Raw genomic sequence first — 20728 nt, forward strand, 5'->3', positions numbered from 1 at the left:
GTGTGACCTTGTTGAATACTGATTTTGTCTCTTCCTTCCCAAGTCCTACTGATTATACTTAGCTGCTGGGCCTTAAAGATATCTACAACTTCTCTCTTTCTCTACTAAAGGTATGGTTAGCATCAGAATATTGGCGATAACTTGGCCCTGATGTATTGTAGAATAGTCTTGCCTTTGGATCATTAATATCATTTAGCATTCGGGAAATAAGTGGTTAAATTATAGAGGAAGGAAGAATTCTTAAACTTTTTTTTTTTTATCATCTCTTGCTGCGTTTCTTGTCAAGCTTGTGCATGTATAAAACCAACCAAATGTTAAATAATTTCCTTCTTGGAGTCATGGGGAGATGAAGGAATTGTAGACAGTACAGTGTAATGGAAAGAATGTTGGATTTGGAGTCTGAGGACACAGCTTAGTACTAGCTTTAGCACTTAGCTGTGGACTAGAGACAAATCACTTAGCCACTTCGTTCCTAAATTGGAAATGATACCACTTGCCTTTAATATCTTGAAGGGTGTTCTGAGAAATGAGTTGGAATCATCTTCACTTCCTTCCTGACCTCAGCTGCTGATATCTCTGATAGCCTTGGTTTCAAGAATAAAAATAATGCCATTGTAATAAGCCGTTTCAAAGCTTAATGCCTTTGGAAATGCAGAATTAGTTTAACATTTTTCAAATAAGTAGTACCAGTGGGGAATGGAGTAACAACTACCACTCCTAGACAAAATTTCAATACAATATGATAAATAGCATAACAGAAATCTACAGAGTATATGACACAGCTCACCGAGGAGCCAAGATTCGAACCCAGGGTGGTTTGACTCACCGTCTTTGTTCTTTCAGCATTTCTTCTGAAAATGTAACTCTCACTGTAAATTGGAAAACTAGCATTTTTGATTTCCATGAATTTTCAGAACTTAATTGCTTCAAATAAAACTGCAAAAGTGTTTTCAACCCAGAAGAACTAAGTGACCCAATCCAAGACAGAGTTAACCATTCAGTATTGTGCTTGTAATTCCATTTTCAAAGCTCTTCTATATGCCAGAGCTATGAACTGCTATCGAGAAATCTGGATCCTATTTTTAGTGCTGCTGTTGGCTTTCAGTGTGATTTTGTACCCCTCATTTTTCCCAATTATAAAATATTATTGGACTCTTTACCCTTCTTTCACCAATAATTGAAGATAAATTCAACATTTAAAAGAGGGTCATTTGTTATAATTATTAGTATTTTCATTATATTTGCTATGTAGGGACTAATATCCTTCCAACGGCCCAAGGAACAGTAAGTTTCAAATTTAATGACTTTAGGCCTGAGGCCAGAAAATATATTAACTCTGAATACCATGAGTAGAATAATACAAATGAGAATCCCAACAAACTTTAATATGAGATCTACGACAGGTAAAGGAGAGGTAGGCTAAAAGAGAAAAAGGAAGGAATGAAAGAAAGCGGAAAGAAGGGAGGGCAAGAAGAATTGAAAAGGAGAAAATTAAAAGGCAACAAGAAAAATAAAAATAAATGAAAATATAAAAATAATGATTCCTGACTTTACACCAAATCTAAGAATCCTAAATTTTTGAGCATCAAAATAATGCTTGAATTCATAGCTAGCAAAGGCTAGCTTCTGGTTCAATGGTATTTAATCCCAGGTGTAGGGTAGATAAATTCTGAGAATGTAGACACTCTTGAGGTTCACTCCCGAGAGGGCTTTCTCCTCAGGTGAGCAAAGATGACAAAGGATTTATAAAAAAAAATACCACTGCTTGGTTAACTGTGAAAGTCAATATGTACTTTCTGCCTGGAAGTACCTTATACCCAAAATAATAGCCATGTCACTCAGACACAAGGCCAGAGAGGGAGAGTAAGGAGCTCGGAGAGGGCACACTAAATAATGGGAAGGCCAGCTGAATATAGGCCGGCCTCCTATTACTTTTTTCCTGCTTTTCTTCTCTATGCCTTTCTTAATGTTATTCTTGGAGCAGCAGTTAGTTGTCAGTCCATTCTCCACTGGCCTATTTGTTTGAAAAATGTTCAACTAATTCTATATTTCCGGAGGCATCAATTTTTGAAATGGCTTATTACAATGGCAGTATTTCTTATTCTTGTCTCTCTTCCTCCCCTTACAATCAATATCATTTCCAAAAACTTCTTTTTAAAAAAATTTTTTTTTTCATTGGGGACTAATGAGGAACAGTGTGTTTCTCCAGGTCCCATCAACTCCAAGTCATTACTCTTCAATCTAGTTGTAGAGGGCGCAGCTCAGCTCCAAGTCCAGTCACCATTTTCAATCTTAGTTGCAGGAGGCACAGCCCACCATCCTACATGGGAATTGAACTGGCAACCTTGTTGTTGAGAGCTCGCGCTCTAACCAATTGAGCCATATGGCCGCCCCTCCATAATCTTCTTGCATCTCAGGGATGATGGTTGGGAATTCACTGGAGGGGATACATAGCATATGTAAGCAGGCAAAATAAAGAATCAGTGATCTAGATGACAGGGATAATTTAAATTATCAAGTCTGGGGACCCAAAAGGAAAAAAGAATGAAGAAGAGTAAATAGATCCTGTATTGGTTTGCTGGGCTGCCATAACAAAATACCACAGACTGAATATCTTAAACAACAGAAATTTATTTTCTCACAGTCCTGGAGGGTAGGAGAACAAGATCAAGGTGTTGGCACATTTGGTTTCTTCTGAGGCTTCTCCTTGGCTTGCAGATGGTCACTTTCTTGCTGAGTCCTCACATGTCTTTCCTCTGTGCACACATACATTCCGTATGTCCTAATCTCCTGTTTTTATGAGAGCTCTGTCAGATTGGATTAGGGCCACTAATCGCCTAATCTTACTATTGCTACATGTAGGTAGTCATAATCTGAGGTACTGGGGTTAGGGCTTCAACATGAGTTGTATGTGTGTGTGTGTGTGTGTGTGTGTGTGTGTGTGTGTGTGTGTAGGGTGGCACAGTTCAGCCCATAATAGAGCCTCAGGGATTTGTGAAACACTGTCAAACTGATCAACATATGCTTTATGCGAGTCCCAGCAGTAGAAGAAAGAGAGAGAGAAAGAGGCAGAAAGATTAGAAAACTTCCCCAATTTGATTTATGGCATGGATCTACAAATCCAAGAAGCTCAGTAGAATAAACCCAAGGGGAACCATCCTGAGACACATACTAAAACTGTCCAAAGCCAGAGACAGAGAGAATATTGAAAGCACTAGGAGAGAAGTGAATCATCACATACAAGGGATCCTCAATAAGATTATCAGCTAAAATTTCTTATCAGAAACATTAGAAGTCAGAAGACAGTGGGATGGTGTATTTAATGTATTGAAAGGGGGCAAAAGCCCCTATACATGGAAATTTTTATATCCGGCAAAACTGACCTTCAAAATGAGAGAGAAATTAAGACATTCCCAGATAAATAAAAGCTGAGGGAGTTCGTTACCACTAGACCTGCTCTAAAAAAGTAATGTTAAAGGAACTCCTTTGGGTTAAAATGAAAGAACACTAGACAGTAACAAAGCTGTTTGAAGATGTAAAGATCTTCGGTAGAGGTAATTACACAAATATAAAAACTAGTCTTATTATAATTTTGGGTTGTAACTGCACTTTTTATTTACTACAGGATCTAAAAGACAAATGCATGAAAGTAATTATAAATATATGTTATTGATATGGTACCCAATGTGTAATGATGTAATTTGTGTGATCACTAACACAAAAGGGAGGACAGAGTAGAATTTTTGTATACAACTGCAGTTAAATTGGTATCAATTCGAATTTGTTATAATTTTAGAATGTTATAATAATTCTCATGATAACCACAAATATATATATATATATATATATATATATATATGTATATATATATATATGGTATACACTAAAGGGAATGAGAAGAGAATCAAGTGTCACTACAAAAAAAGTCAACAAAACACAAAGCAAGGCAGAAATGGAGGAAATGAGGGACACAAAAAATAATACATATAGAGAACAAGTAGCAAAATAGCAGTAACATTTTTCATCAGTTCATTAATTAAGCATAAATGATTGAACTCTCCAGTTAAAAGGCAGAGATTGACAGAATGTATAAAATGTCATGATCTAACTACATGCTGTCAAAAGACACTCACTTTAGATCTAAACACAAATAGGTTGGGAAAGTAAAAGGATGGAAAAAGATATCCCATGCAAATAGTAATCAAAAGAGACCTGAAATAGCTGTATTAATATATCAGACAAAATAGACTAAGTAAAAAATTGTTACAAGAAACAAAGAATATAAGACCCGGTGTTATGTTATGTTATGTTATGTTGTTATGTTATGTTATGTTATGTTATGTTATGTTATGTTATGTTATGTTATATTATGTTATGTTATACCCGGTCTTATAGTAAAATAAGACCGGGTCTTATATTAAGTTTTGCTCCAAAAGACACATTTGAGTTGATTGTCTGGCTAGGTCTTACTTTTGGGGAAACACAGTAAGGGTTGAAGCACATTTCAGAAAAGAAAATCAGTAACAACATACGCCTTAAGGAACTGGAAAAAGAAGAACAAACTAAACACCAAACTATTAAAGGAAGGAAATAATAAAGATTAGAGCAGAAATTAATGAAATAGAAAAACAATAGAGAAAATCCATGAAAACATAAGTTGTTTCTTGAAAAAGATCAACAGAATTGACAAACCTTTAGACTGACTAAGAAAAAAGAAGATTTGAATTACTAAAATCAGAAAAGAAATTTGGGATATAACTACCGATTTTAAGGAAAGAAATAGGATTATAAGCGAATGCTGTGAAAAAGTGTACATCAGCGAATTGTATAACCTAGATGAAATGGACAAATTCCTAGAAACATGCAATCTACCAATACTTAATCATTAAGAAATAGGAAATCTGTATATACCTATAACTACTAGTAAGGAGATTGAATCAGTAATCAAAAACAGAAAAGTTTGCGTCACATGGTTTCATTTCACTGGTGAATTCTACCAAACATTTAAAGAATTAACACCAATCATTCCCAAACTTCCAAAAAATTGAAGAGGAGGGAGTACTTCCTAACTCATTCAATAAGACCAGCATTACACTGATACTAACAAAAAAGGCACTACAAGAAAAGAAAACTGCAGACCAATATTCCTTAATATTGATGCAAAAATCTTCCAAAAAATATTAGCAAACTGAATTCCACAACATACTAAGAAGATTATACACCATGAAAAAGTGGGATTTATTCCCAGAATGGAAGCATAGTTTAACATGAAAATCAATTAAGGTAATATACCTCATTAATAGAATGAAAGCGAAGAAACTCGTGATCTCAATTGATACAGGAAAACCATTTGACAAAATCTACACCCTTTCATAATAAAAACACTGAATAGATTAGGAGTAGAAGAGAACTTCATCAACATGATAAAGGCCATATATGAACAACCCACTACTGTAGTCAGTCATGTGCTACATGATGACATTTTGGTCAACAACGGACCACATATACGATGGTGGTTCCATAAGATTATAATGAAGCTGAAAAATTCCTATTGCCTAGTATGTCATAGCAGTCATAACATCGTAGCATAACACATTATTCAAGTATCTGCAGTAATGCTTGTGTAAATAAACTTATTGTGCTGCCAGTTGTATAAAAGTATAGTATACACAATTATGTATACTTATTATGTACAGTATATATGTACATATTATGTATGTATTATGTATACAGTATATAATTATGTACAATATATATTACTTGCTAATTGTAATAAATAAAAAGCACAGTTTACTGTATATACTTGTTATTTTAGAGTATGCTCTTTCTACTTATAAAAGAAAAAGTTTGTTGTAAAACAGTATGCCATGTTATACCACCAGCAGCCTTATGATGTTGTGTTTATTTTGTCTTTTAATTACATTATTTTCTCTTGTGCTTGATTTAATCTCATGTTATAAATTTAGTAGTTTAAGGGGACAGTGTTTATAAAGTCTACAGTAGTGTACAGTAATGTCCTAGGACATCACATTTACTCACCACTCACTGACTCACCCAGAGCAATTTATGCAGGCTCCATTCATGGTAAATGCCCTATACAGGTGTACCTTTTTTTATCTTATATACCCTGTTTTTACTGTACCTTTCCTATGTTTAGATATGTTTAGATACACAAATATTTACCATTGTGTTACAAATGCCTACAGTATTCAGTATAGTAACACGCTGTACAAGTTTGTAGCCTAGGAGCAATAGGCTGTACCATGTAGCCTAGGTATGTAATAGGCTATACCATCTAGATTTGTGTAAATACACTCTATGTTTGATGATGAAATATTTCTCAGAACATAACCCTGTCGTGTGTGACTGTAATGTCATTACTAATAGTGAAAACTTTTCCCCTAAGATCAGTAGCAAGACAAGAATATCCACCCACAATCACCACTTCTATTCTCCATAGTATTGGTATTTCTAGCCAGAGCAGTTAGTCAACAAAAAGAAATAAAAGCCATCCAAATTGGAAAGGAAGAAGTAAAATTATCCCTATTCATAGATGACATGATCTTATATGTAGAAAACCCTTAAGATTACAACAAAAAACAAAACAAAAAAGACCTGTTAGAGCTATTAACAGGAAAACGGAAAACAAAACCAACATAAAAAAAATCAATTGTGTTTCTACACACTAAAATGAACAATCAGAAAATGAAATTAAGAAAACAATCCCATTTACAATAGCATTGAATATAATAAAAAACCTTAGGAATAATTTTTTCTTTTTTTAAAAGATTTTATTGGGAAAGGGGAACAGGACTTTATTGGGGAACAGTGTGTATTTCCAGGACTTTTTCCAAGTCAGGTTGTTGTCCTTTCAATCTTAGTTGTGGAGGGAGCCGTTCAGCTCCAGGTCCAGTTGCCGTTGTTAGTTGTAGGGGGCGCAGCCCACCATCCCTTGCGGGAGTCGAGGAGTCGAACCGGCAACCTTGTGATTGAGAACCCACTGGCCATGTGGGAATCAAACCAGCAGCCTTCGGCGTTAGGAGCACAGAGTTCGAACCGCCTGAGCCACCAGGCAGGTCCCTACTTAGGAATAAATTTAATCAAGGAAGTGAAAGATTTGTATACTGAAAACTACAAAACATTGCTGAAAGAAATTAAAGATACAAATAAATGGAAGACATCTCATATTTATGGATTAGAAAAATTAATGTTGGCAATACTATCCAAAGCTATTTGCAGATTTAATGCATTTATCAAAATCCCAATGGTGTTCTTTTCACAAATAGAAAAACACACCTTATAAATTTATATGGAATCACAGGAGACCCTAATTAGCCAAAGTCATCTTGGAAAAAAAAAACAAAGTTGGAGGACTCAAATTTCCTGATTTCAAAACTGACTATGAAGGGGTGGCCAGTTGTTCAGTGGTTAGAGTGCGGTGCTCATAACACCAAGGTTGCTGGTTTGATTCCCACATGGACCAGTGAGCTGCACCCTCCACCACTAGACTGAAAAACAATGACTTGACATGGAGCTGCTGGGTCCTGGAAAAAACACACTGTTCCCCAATATATTCCCAATTAAAAAAAAAAAGATTTGGGTATTTAATATCAAAACAGCCCTTTACAAAACAACAACAAAAAACTTACTATGAAGCTATAGTACTCAAAACAGTGTGGTACTGGCATAAAGGCACACATGGACCAATGGACAGACTAGAGACCTGAAATAAAGAAACCCTTGTGTATATGGTCAAATAAGATTTGACAAGGGTGCCAAGACCATTGAATCGGGAAAACAGTCTTTTCAAAAAATTCTACTGGGAAAAGTGGATATACAACATTTAAATAACTTGGACCCTTATCTTATACAAAAATTAACTTAAAATGGAATTAAAGACCTAAACATATGAAATTCTTAGAAGAAAATATAGGGGAAAATCTTTCTGACTTTGGATTTGGCAGTAATTTATTGGATATGACACCAAAGCACAGGCAACAAAAGAAAATATAGATACATTGGACTTCATCAAAATTAGAAACCTTTGTACTTTAAAGTACGTTATTAAGGGAATGAAAATACAACTCAGAATGGGAGGAAATATTTGCAAAGCATATATACATATATACATATATGTATATATATATATATATATATATATATATATATATATATATATATATATAAAAGGGACTGATACCCAGAATATAGAGAATTTCTATAACTCAACCACAAAAAAGATATGCTTGCTACAGAGAAATTGTTTGTGAAAGGAACAGTCAATGCAACAAACTTCATTGTTTTATTTTAAGAAATTGTCACAGCCACCCCAACCTTCAGCAACCACCACCCTGAAAGGTCAACAACCATCAACATCGAGGCAAGACCCAGCACCAACAAAAAGATTATGACTTGTGGAAGGCTCAGATGATAGCATTTTTTAGTAATAAAGTATTTATTAAGATATGCACATTGTTTAAACACAATGCTATTGTACACTTAATAGACTGTAGTGTAATATAAACATACGTTTTATATGCACTGGGAAACCACAAAATCCATGTGACTTGCTTTATTGCGATGTTGACTTTAATTGTAGTGGTCTGGAACTAAACCTGCAATATCTCTAAGGTCTGCCTTTATAGACTGTCACACAGGGGATTCTGCTCGCCGCGCCATTTGTCATGCGGGGCGTCCGGCGGGGTCTCTGCTCCCGCTCCCCACATAAGAACGCAGGACACAGTAAGGCCAAAAAGGAACACCCACAGAGCCATAGATAGGGGAGTCAAACCAATATATTCTCGCTGGCGGCTGGGCTGGAGACACAGGAAGCAGGATCTACATAATCTGCCTAACAGCAGTCTGCGCTTGCCAGCCACCATCTTCTTGCTAGCCCCCATTCCTTTCTGCTAGCGTAGCCACAGCCGTTATATTAGTGGCCAATGGCTTACGGATTACAGCTGACGGCCAACTAGCCACAGCTGCTGGCCATCTGATCACAGTTGACGGCCATTTACTACCCGAGCCAGCACCTTTCTATGTGAGGCCGAGAGCCTGGAAACTGCTTTCTGGGGCTTTGTCCCCACATAGACTATTTATAAATTTAAGAATTATTTAAGAATAGAATGAGAATTCTGAGGAAGCACTCTCAGCTTGGGACCATATCAGACCTAGGGCCCAGCTGTTCTAAATAATCAATTAAGCTAAAACCTTACTTGCTTGTTGTGGTCCTCTATTCTTGAGTCGTCTTGGGACATACTGTCTTCTAGGACTGGCATGAGCATCTGCCAGTGAAATTTATCTAGGGTAGTTGGGTAGGAAAGAGGTCAGGGCAAGCCTTCATTAAGAAGTATAGAGCATTGACCTTGGCTGCAGAGTAGAGAGATAAAAGAGGTGATTATTTCCATTGTCTGGGGCTGTTATGTTAGCTTCTTTTAAGAAACAAATTGGCAGGCGGCTGGATGGCTCAGTTGGTTAGAGCACGAGCTCTGAACAACAGGGTTGCCAGTTCGATTTTCAACTGGGACAGTGAGCCTGCCCTCCACAACTAGATTGAAGACAATGAGCTGCCGCTGAATTTCCGGAGGGGCAGCCAGATGGCTCAGTTGGTTAGAGCGCAAGCTCTCAAGATTGCTGGTTCAATTCCCACATGGGATGGTGGGCTGCACCCCCTGCAACTAAAGATTGAAAATGGCGACTGGATTTGGAGCTGAGCTGCGCCATCCATAACTGGATTGAAGGACAATTGAAGGACAACGACTTGGAGCTGATGGGCCCTGGAGAAACACACTGTTCCCCAATATTCCCTCCTCCCCCCAAAATTAAAAATAAATAAATACATAAAAGAAACAAATTGGCTTAGTTTACTGTAGAGGTTTTATTGTAAAGAGTATATCTTAGTTGAATCTTGATGAAGATTCAACATTGTTGCAGACATTAGAGTAACTTTAGTGTTATCTTTTTTGTCCTTTAGTTCATCTGTTACCAACTCTAGTGTTTCCACCATTTTGATGAGTTAGCTTCTCTCTTTTTATACTCCAACTCTTCCTCTGGTGACTATGCAAACTCTAATTCTTTCTCTAATTTCTCTCAGCTTCATACTTTGTAAAAGAAAGAATCAGATTGGGTTGCGTAGTCATTATCCAGTTGGGCAAAGTTCTCATGAGTTACTTCAAGGCCTCTTTGATGGCCTTTGGGTCGGAAGCTCATCACTTGTTATGGTCATTTGTAACCTTCGGTATCTCATCATCTAAATTACAGTGGCCACTTTCCTCAGAAGGAACCTGTGTGGACTTGGTAGATTTTCAGAGCATCATAAGAGGTCAGACAATTAAGTTTGCAACTCATCCTAGAAAAGGTGCTACATCCCTCATTGCTGAATATCACTACGGTCACCTTTGAAGTACTCCCCTTGGGAAGCTATGCACTGATGCCCATGCCTAGTCAATTCAAAGCAATTTTGGAACTCTTTTTCTGGAATGGCCATCAGAGTTGTCATTGTATTACCATTGATGTCCTGAATGTCATCAAAATGTCTTCCTTTCAATATTTCCTTTATCTTTGGGGAACGAAAGAAGTCATTGGGGGCCACATCAAGTGAGTAGGGAGAGTGTCCCAATAGTTACTTGTTTACTGGCTAAAAACTCCCTCACAGACAGTGCCGTGTGAGCTGGTGCATTGTCGTGATGCAAGAGCCATGAATTGTTGGCGGAAAGTTCAGGTCGTCTAACTTTTTCATGCAGTTTTTTCAGCACTTCCAAATAGTAAACTTAGTTAACTGTTTGTCCAGTTTGTACAAATTTATAATGAATAATCCCTCTGATATCAAAAAAGGTTAGCAACATCTTTGCAGCAAGATCGCTAACTTAATTGTCAAACAGCGTATATTACTTACTCTCTATTAATGGATCACTGGGAGCTTACAGATTGAAGGTGAAATAGAAAGTGCTATAAATGCATGGGATTTCTGGCCTCCAAAAGGAATAGCCCATGGTTAACCCAAACAAAAGAACATTATCTTTACTTGTTCTAGTTCTACAATCTTTTGTAGCAGTGAGTGGTTTAGAAACTAATAGGAACTCAGGTACATTATGCTCTGATTTTCATCCCTTTTATTAGATTCTTCAAGCCTTTTGTTACAGTTAAATCTTAACTAAATAAAAAAGAGGATCCAAATGTATTTTGGAATGTATACATCTAGCTGAACCATTAAATGCAATTAAAAAAGGAAAAAATGGATTGTTGTGACCTACAGTCCATGTAATGTACAAGGAGCTTAAAGTATCAGTGTTTCTGCACATTTTCTTTACCTGGTATAGTCAGCTAAGATCCACAGATCTTTTTCACGGTTTCATGTGTGCAGGCCTTCTTTGGGGATGGCATATTTTCCTAGGGGCCAAGTAGCTGAAGAACGACATTTTGTAGGTGATCAATGTACCGACTTGATTTTTCTCTCCAAGAAAATCAGTTAAGACATTTTAAGAGCATGATAAACTGGTTTCTAATGTTTGTGGAGACAGAGTCACATGTTAGTTGTGAAAGGGAATGCCATGCAAATAACACACCTTGATTTCATCGATAGCTTCATTCAACTTAGCTTTATGAAAATCACCAAGTTACTATATTTCTCATTTTACTGAAGGCTGGCGAACACTTCTTAATGGATGGGAGTCATTGGGTTAGATACATGGCTAATATAGGAGACGGTCTTTCGGTTGATAATTACTGTACCCAGAGAGCGTTGACGCTGTCCTCAAAGGGGAAAGTGCCAGGACAAGAGTTTGGTCCATATTAAATCCACCATGAGTGCCTTTGCGGGATTTGAAGCCTAGAGGAGAGGGGAGAGGCAGGAGGGAGGGCTGACAAGAATAAGACTCCTGGGGGTCTGGATGATAGATGCTGAAAGGATTAATAATTCTAAGCAAGAAGGAAATTCTTAGAGGAAAAGTCTTTAAAGCTCTAGGTGGCTTTACTCTTGGACTACGATGGAAAGTGGATTCTCAGAAGTTGTCTCTTCTTGGTTCCTTCCAGTAAAGGTCAGGCTGGGAGAGAAAGCAGTTAACTTGCTGTATCTAAGAGACTTTGTTTTGGAATATAACATGTTTCCATCCTTTGTGGTTAGTGATTGTAGCCTACATAAGAGGGAAAAATCTGACCTCAGTCCGAGGGTTCTTTGCTGTCTTGGGGTCACAATTCTCTGATTTTACCTTTCTTTTTTCCTTCAGACTGCTTGATAGGGGCTGTGAATCTCAAATCCAGCAACCGAATCCCAGTGGTACAGGAATTTGAAAGTAAGTACAAGGGAGACAATGTATTAGGAGAATGGGCACCATCCTATGGACATTCACTGGTCTTGCAGCCAACTCAGGACAAACATATGCATACACACAGTGCCACAGAGGTGTTCTGGCGGGCAGCTACTCAACAGCGCATTTGATGTACAAGTGTGTCTGAAGCCTCACTGCTGCAGGCCAGCCGGGAACGCTGCAGGTTCTGTATTGGCTCAGATCTGACTCCTGTCCTGGCTCAACACAACAAAGAAACTTCTTACATACAAGTGGAATGTTAAGAGGAATGTGTACTCTGTTGAGTAAAAGTTCTTGCTGATCATCTTTATTCCTTTTCTTTCTAAAATTCATCTTTTCTCAAAGTCTCTTGCAGCCTGGAGACAGCTAGGTTTTTCATCTGCATGAAAGACGGCTCCAAAACTAGAGATAGCTTGCAGGGTTTGGGTATACAGATGAACCTAAAATTGTTCCACTTTCACTAAGAGTTCCTTTTTTTCCCCCCTTGCTCATTAGGTGTGGAGCTGTCTTGTATCATTACGGATTCACAGACAAGTGACCCCAGGATTGAATGGAAGAAAATTCAAGATGCTCAAACTACATATGTGTTTTTTGACAACAAAATACAGGGTACGATCCTGTTGTCTTCTCCTTTGTGCATAAGGCCCAGGCGTGCACTTGTGGCCAGAGACTTTACTCTGACTGGTCCTATGTCTGTAGACAGAACTGTTTTTTTGTTTTGTTTTGTTTTACTTATGGAAAATTCAGACATGGAAAGGTAATGAGAACAGCCTATTGAACCTCCCTGTACCTGTCACCCAGCTTCAACAAATATCAGTTCATTAGTTAGGACTTTATTCTCTCTGCAACCCATCTTTATGAGGTATCAAAGCGAACATTTTTCTAGGTCATCTTCTTATCATGATCCGTGACATAAGTTGAATTAATCAGAAGGATCTCGTGGAGCAGCAAGAAGACGACAGGTATTTGATGGGCATTGACTGGGAGCAAACGTACCGCATGGAGAGCACTTACCAGACCGGTTAGCAGGATATTATCCCCATGCTAGAACAGAGGTAAGCTTAGGATACTCTCGGGTTACATGAAGTAGGGGCAGGACAGATGGTCCTGGAAGGCTTCCCATGAGTGACATCTAGGGAGAGATGTGAAGAAAGGCCAGGTAGCCAGGCAAGATGGTAAGGCATAGGGTGAAAATGCTGTTAGGCAAGAAAGAATGTTATGTACACAGATGTAGAAGTAAAAGGTAGCTTGGCCTCTTAGAGAAGCTGCAAGTGTTCCACCATAGCTGAGGCTCAGAGAGGAAGGGGGAGGGAGAAGGAACTCCAGATGAAGCTGATGAGGTATGCCAGCGCCAGCTAGGAGCAGCGCATGCCACATGAGAATGGATAGTGTCTTGAGAGTCCACTGAAAGATTTTAAGAGGGAAGTGATGTGATTACACTTAGGCTGTAGAATGACTGAATTGGCTGCTTTGTAGAGACGAGATTGGAAGAGGGCAAAACGTGGAGCAGGGGCACCGCGTCAGAATTCTTTTGTAGCATCCAGGAGGGAGCTGCTGGTGGCCTGAGCTAAAGTCGAGGCAGTGTAGAGAAAGGTTAAGGAGGAGGAATTGCGAGGAGTCGGCTGTGATACGGGAGGGAGAGGAAGGGATTGCAGATGACATGAAGTGGGACATGACCTTCATTCTGACAGGAGGGAAGGAGTAAACATGAGGTGCAAACGAAGGTCAGTTGTAAGTGGGCGGCTTCAGTTCTCAGAGAAGTTGACAGCTGAGGTTTCAGAGACGGGAAAGAGATTTTGTGGAAACAACCTAAGCTCATGATCTTTCTGCTTTGGATCCTCAGTATTATCCTCAGTATTGTCACAGGCTCTTTTTTGTTTTTACAACATATTTTATTTATTTATTATTTATTTATTTATTTATTATTTATTTATTTATTTATATATATTAGTTTCAGGTGTACAAAACAATGTAATAGACATTTATCATTTATATCCCTCACACACTGATAACCACCTACCCCGCCTACCCCTCTGACATCGCACAGAGCCATTACATTTCCACTGTCTCTATTCCTAATGCTGTACTCCGCTTCTTGTAATTATACACACACACACACACACACATATATAAAACTATATGTATATGTAACTATATCTATATATAAAATTATAGTTGACATTCATTTTTGGCTCTTAAAAATACTTTTGTTTTCCCACTCGTATCTTCCTCCACCTCTTATTTATTCATTTATTTATTTATTTATTTATTTATTTATTTAAACTTTTATTTATTTAAGTGTGTTTTTCCAGGACCCATCAGCTCCAAGTCAAGTAGTTGCTTCAATCTGGTTGTGAAGGGCACAGCTCACAGTGGCCCATGTCGGGATCGAACCGGCAACTTTGTTGTTCACAGCGCAGTGCTCTAACCAACTGAGCTAACCGGCCGCCCCCACCTCTTATTTTTGAAGAGATAGAAATATTATTCTCAGAAACAAATCCGTTTTCCTCTATGAACTTGGGCTGCTCCTGATAAACTCTGTACATGCAGGTTGATCGTCAGAGAAACCAAATGGGAATTTCTTCAAAGAACTTTCTGTTTCTGGGAATTAAACACCTCACTGTTAGTTGGAGGGACGGGGAGAGTCTTTACCACACAAAATGTAAGGGCTGGAGGAAAACTTCAATCTACTTGGTCTTTTCTCCTTCCTCAGCCCGGGACTATACCAAAGGCACCTTGACAGACTTTTATTTTCCGTTTTCTTACGTGGTATAGATTCTAATCCTCTACTATTGACCACTGGGTAATAAACCTTCCCCAGAAAATGTCTGAACATGTTCATCTTCTATCGTAAGCATTTTGCTGTTTTATTATATTAAGGTAAATCCTTCTGACACTTGTCACTAAATAGCAGGCTTGGTAATAATTAGTTTCTACCTTTTTGTGTAATTTTTCCTAACTCATTCCCTTATTTGTCGTTCTTCAGGTTCTTCATGCTTCTTTAAAAGTTACTGTGTAAAAATTTTAAAAACTGAGATATAATTCATACAACGTAAAACTCTATTTTAAAGTGAGTTTATTGTGCTCGCTTGGGCAGCACATATACTAAAGTGAGTTTACTAGCAAATTCCAAAACATTTTCATCAGCCCCCCAAAGAAACCCCATACCCTCTAGCAGTCCCTCCCCATCTCCTCTACCTCCACCCCGTCTAGCACTAATCTACTTTGTCTCTTTGGAGTTGACTATTCTGGACACTTCATATAAATGGAATTATACAACGTGTGGTCCTTTGTGACTGACATCTTTCACTTAGTATGTTGCTTTCAAGGTCATCCATGTTGTAGCATGTGTCTACTTCATTTTTTAAAAATACGGATGAATAATAATACTCCATTATGGATATGACACTTTTTATTCCATTCATCAGTTGATGTATATTTGGGTTATTTCCACTCTTTGACTGTTATCAATAATGCTGCTATGAACATTTATATACAGGTTTTTGTGTGAACGTAAGTTTTCATTTCTTGGGGACAAATGACCAAGAGTACAATTGCTAGCTAGGTCATAGGGTAGTTGCATATGTAGTTTTTTAAAGAAACTGCCAAACTGTTTTCCAAAGTGGCTGCACCATTTTACATTCCTTAGTAATGTATTTCCCCACATCCTGACTAATACTTGTGATTGTCCATCTTTTTTATTCTGGCCATCCTAGTGGATTTGAAGTAGTATCTCTTTGTGGTTTTAATTTGTATTTCCCTGATGCCGGAAGATGTTGAACATCTTTTCATGTGCTTATTGGCCATTCGTAAATCCTCTTGAGAGAAATGTCTATTTAAATCCCTTGTCCATTTTTAATTAGGTTATTTGTCTAGTTATTGTTGAGTTGCAAATTCTTTATATACAGGCATACCTCGTTTTGTTTTGCTTTGTCTTATTGCGCTTTATAGATGTTGCGTGTTTTTACAAACTGAAGGCTAGACTTTCCACCATGAAAATAGCATGACTTGCTTTTTGTGTTACTTGCTTTCTTGTGGTGGTCTAGAACTGAACATGCAATATTCTTGAGGTATGCCTGTATTCTGGGTACTAGTCCTTTGTTAGATATATGATTTACAAATATTTTCTCCCATTCAGTGGATTGTGTTTTCACTTGCTTATGTCCTTTGAAGCACAAGTTTTTTTATTTTTTATGAAAGTCCGCTGAAGGTCAATATAACTCTTTGTGTGTGTACGCTTGTTCCTTTGGTGTCATATCCTTTGGTTGCCTAATCCAAGGTCATGACAATTTATGCCTATGTTTTTTCCTAAGAGTTTCATAGTTTTAGCTCTTATAGTAAGGTCTTTGTTGTATATATGGTGTGAGATAAGAATCCACCTTCATTCTTTTACATGTGGATATCCTGTGGTACCAGCACTGTTTGTGGAATGCTGGTGGATTATTTAATGTCATTTGTTTGATTTTCTCTTTTAGTGGGGGAATCCCTCCTGGGAATGATGAAAAGTAAACGAGGTCCATGCTTTAAAAACAGACATGTAGTGACTCCTCTTACACATCAGGTACTATTTTGGTGCTTGGTGTCCTCAGAGAGTTCACCTCTGTTATAAAGGAACAGAAACAGTAACCCATTTGCAGTCATCTTACTGAGGCATAAAATGCTGGCCCCAGAAACCACCTTCTTTGGGTGGCAAAGGTACCTTTAAAGCATTTTTTAGTGTGCCTGTGTCTTCTTTTCTGTAGGAGACTTGGTAGGTCGTGCAGAACTATTGGGGAAAACCTCCCTAAAGATCTGGAACGTGACCCGGAAAGACTCAGCCCGCTATCGCTGTGAGGTGGTTGCTCGAAATGATCGCAAGGCCATTGATGAGATTGTCATTGACCTAACTGTGCAAGGTAGGAACTCATGTGAAGTTAAAACACGTCCCCCTTTTAGGCCTCGTGAATCTGTCTATAGAATAAAAACATATCAACTCTTACTTTCTTTCCTTCTAGAGTTACATCCCTGAGGGCATCACACCACTTAGGGAGGGAGAACTTTGAGACCTGAGACTGCTTGAGTTGGGTGGAAGGTGAGAGGGGAAGTGGAGCTTCTGCCACTTCCCTCCACCAGCTGTAGGAGGTGGTCGTCGGGGAGGTGGAGGCCTTAGAAACATTCTGTGACACTATACTGGGGCGGGGGGGATGAGCTATAGGCTCTGATTTCGGTGGCAGATCATACAGAGCCTGCAGGCATGACCATGGGGATGGCAGTGGTGCAGAGTCCTTTGGCTGGCTTTCTTGTCTGGGGAGCAGATTTCCTGTGGGCTTCAATAAGAATAGAGCCCGGTTGTTGATTGTAAGCATCAACCTGTATCTCTCCTGCAGTGAAGCCAGTACCTCCTGTGTGCAGAGTACCAAAGGCTGTGCCTGTGGGCAAGTCCGCAACGCTGCACTGCCAGGAGAAGGAGGGCTACCCACTGCCTCACTACAGCTGGTACCGCAATGACGTATTGCTGCCCACAGATTCAAGAGCCAACCCCCGATTTCGAAATTCCTCTTTTCTCTTAAACTCTAAAACAGGCACTCTGGTAAGGTCTCTTCTGAGAGGTAGGGATGGAAACGTCTTTGTTGGGACAAGGGAAACCTATTGTGGAAAGAGCTATTATTAGGAGAGACAATGAAATGTTCTATGGCAGGAGCTAAAAATCTGTATCAGAGGTTCTACAGGAAAAGGGTCCTGCTTGGAATAACTGACTGAAAAACTCATGAGACAATCAGGGAAATTTGACCACTGGCTGCATATTTGATATTAAGGAATTCTTTGTTGCTTTAACATGATAATGGTATTGTAGTTATGATTTTAAAATGCATAGCTTCTAGGGTTACATACTGAAGTATTTGTGGATAAAATATGTCTGGAATTAGCTTCAAAATAACCCAGGAGTCTTGGTGGAAAGAGGTGGGGAAAAAATGAAACCAGATAGGTCATGCATGTGGACTAACTGCCGTGGCGGTGTATCACAGCAGGCTTTCCTTATCTGCTGTCTAACCACCTATGTGGAGTAACGACGCAGCTCACTGTAGGATCCTCTATTTGTATTGCCAAAGTGTTGCTTGAGGAACAGTCATTACCAGGGTCCCTTTTCCTGAATAAAAGTTAAGCTCAGCATCTTATTCTGGATGTTGCTGGGCTTTGATATCTCCATATACCAAAGGGGATCTGTTCAGAAGCAGTTAGGCAAGAGTGTCAGGAAAGAATATCAGGAAATAACCTGAACAGTGACCCCAAAGCTGAAGGGAAACCAAGAGCAGACGAGCAGTCATCTTACCGTGTTGTGGACTTAGTAGGTTGGCAGGCGGGGGCCACCTCGTAGACCCTGTAGAGCTCTGTCCTGTTGATTGGTCTCCTTGTTATTTCCCAAACCAGGTTTTCAGCGCTGTTCAGAAGGAGGACTCTGGGCAGTATTACTGCATCGCTTCTAACGACGCAGGTTCAGCCAGGTGTGAGGAGCAGGTGATGGAAGTCTGTGAGTTCCTTTTTGAAAAGATTTCCTCTGAAGACTGGCAAGTGAATAAAACATGTTAAATTTAGTATTAGACCATCAGTTTAGACAACTGTTCTGCTTCCTTCTGGGGATGACTGGATCCACCAAAATCCATGTGGGTACATTGAAAGAAATGATGAGAAAATTCTGAGTAACAGCTAAATGACTAATAAGTGGTCCTTGCAATATGCTATCTCCTCAAAAATAGACTTTCTAGAGCCTTCTGATGTTGGAAACATGGCTAACCTTGTAACTTTTAACTGAGTTTAATAAACTTTATTCCTTTGCAATTTATAAAAACATAAGATTGTGTAAAGGTCTTCAGACATTTATCCAGGTATAATCATTTTGCAGTAAGCTGAAACAGAAAGTTTTAGCCCCAGTAATTTACCCTGTTCTGGGATGATGCCGTCTGTAGGGTAGTGCTTTTAAAGGGCGTGTCAAGCCAGGATGGGGGTGGATGGGGTATGTCAGAAACACTTGGGAACTCTGAGGAGGAACTCTCCTCCCTCCTCCCTATGTGCACCTTCCCCATAAAGCAGTGTTTCTCTAATTTGCCCCATCAGAAGAATCATTTGGGACCACTGTTTCACATTCAGATTCCTGGGCCCCACCCCACACATATGGAATCAATCTCTAGGGGGCTGTCAGGAAATTCTTTGCGTAAAACAGCATTCCACAGATTCATCTCATCTGTCATTTGGGAAACTCAGCTTTAGAGTAGGAGGAAGATTTCCAGGCTATGAATCTCTAGGGATCTTTGAATCTCTTGAGAATTGAGATTTTAAAATCAAAATTTCAAGTTGCCTTTTAAACGTACACTCACATTTGAGAACCACTATAGTAGGGTAAGGGAGAATTTTAACAACTTCCAAGTTAGTTGGCTTTTGTTGATATATCCCCTACACATTTTCCATTGCATTTTTGCTTGCATGAAAGAAACAGTCCCCAGTGCCCTCACACCGAAGGTGACTGAGTACCTTTGTATACAGAAATGAGAAAAGGAAATCAGGGGTTTCTGCCAGAGGGTTTGTACCCATGAGGTCAAGCAGCCAGTAGAGTGAAAGGTCATGTTCCCACCTCGTATTTTCTACTACTTGAAACTAGCTCTCTTTTCCCAAATAATCCACAGCAAAGGGAAACCCTGCAAATTAGGAATTTTTCTTCTTCCTCAGGACTCCTGGCTCCTAATTCTGTCTTTATAGTGTATTCATTTCCTCTTTTAATAATATTCTCAGGGATTTAGCTAGGGGATTTTTAAGCCTTTTTTTTTTTTTTTAACAATGATAACCCCCTTTTAATACAGTATTGAACAGCATTTGAACTGTAGAGGGCTCAGTATTTTTTATGTTAGATCAGGGGTTACTGTGTCCTGTTTGTTCTAGGAGAGAAGGTTACGTGTTCTCACTTTGTTCTTGTAGCTGGAGGAGTCATGAGGGGCAGAAGGGGGGAAGTGGAAGGACAGGCAGGGGCTCGGGGTCTTTTGTAAGAACAGATGTGTGTATCATCTCCTCCCTGAAACCCCTTTTCATCCAGATGACCTGAACATTGGCGGAATTGTTGGCGGGGTTCTGGTTGTCCTTGCTGTACTGGTCCTGATAACAGTGGGCATCTGCTGTGCGTACAGACGTGGTTACTTCATCAACAATAAACAGAATGGGGAAAGGTGAGCGTGTCTTAAGTGGGAAAAGAAAAAAAAAGTTGACTTTGGCATTAATATAATCACCAGTAGTCACGGGACTACTCTCTTCTTCTATTTCAGTTACAAGAATCCAGGGAAGCCAGATGGAGTTAACTATATCAGGACAGATGAGGAGGTATGGAATGAGGGGACAGAGCAGACATCACTTAGGAAACCTAGAAGTCAAGGTGTTCCTAGCAGGGAAAAGGACATTTC

General features: G+C 39.0%; 1 protein-coding gene across 1 annotated transcript in view; it reads left to right on the top strand.

Moving 5' to 3' along the window:
- The window catches only part of JAM3 (junctional adhesion molecule 3), a 75318-nt gene that overhangs the window by 50762 nt on the left and 3828 nt on the right, over positions 1-20728 (top strand). The window contains exons 2-8 of the mRNA XM_081037723.1: positions 12225-12290; positions 12801-12914; positions 17048-17200; positions 17672-17874; positions 18714-18813; positions 20368-20497; positions 20594-20648. Of these exons, the coding sequence (XP_080893849.1) occupies positions 12225-12290; positions 12801-12914; positions 17048-17200; positions 17672-17874; positions 18714-18813; positions 20368-20497; positions 20594-20648 (821 nt within the window). The remainder of the gene's footprint in view (positions 1-12224; positions 12291-12800; positions 12915-17047; positions 17201-17671; positions 17875-18713; positions 18814-20367; positions 20498-20593; positions 20649-20728) is intronic.

This window comes from Rhinolophus hipposideros, assembly GCF_964194185.1.
Source record: "Rhinolophus hipposideros genome assembly, chromosome: 24".
In the NCBI taxonomy this organism is placed as follows: domain Eukaryota; kingdom Metazoa; phylum Chordata; class Mammalia; order Chiroptera; family Rhinolophidae; genus Rhinolophus; species Rhinolophus hipposideros.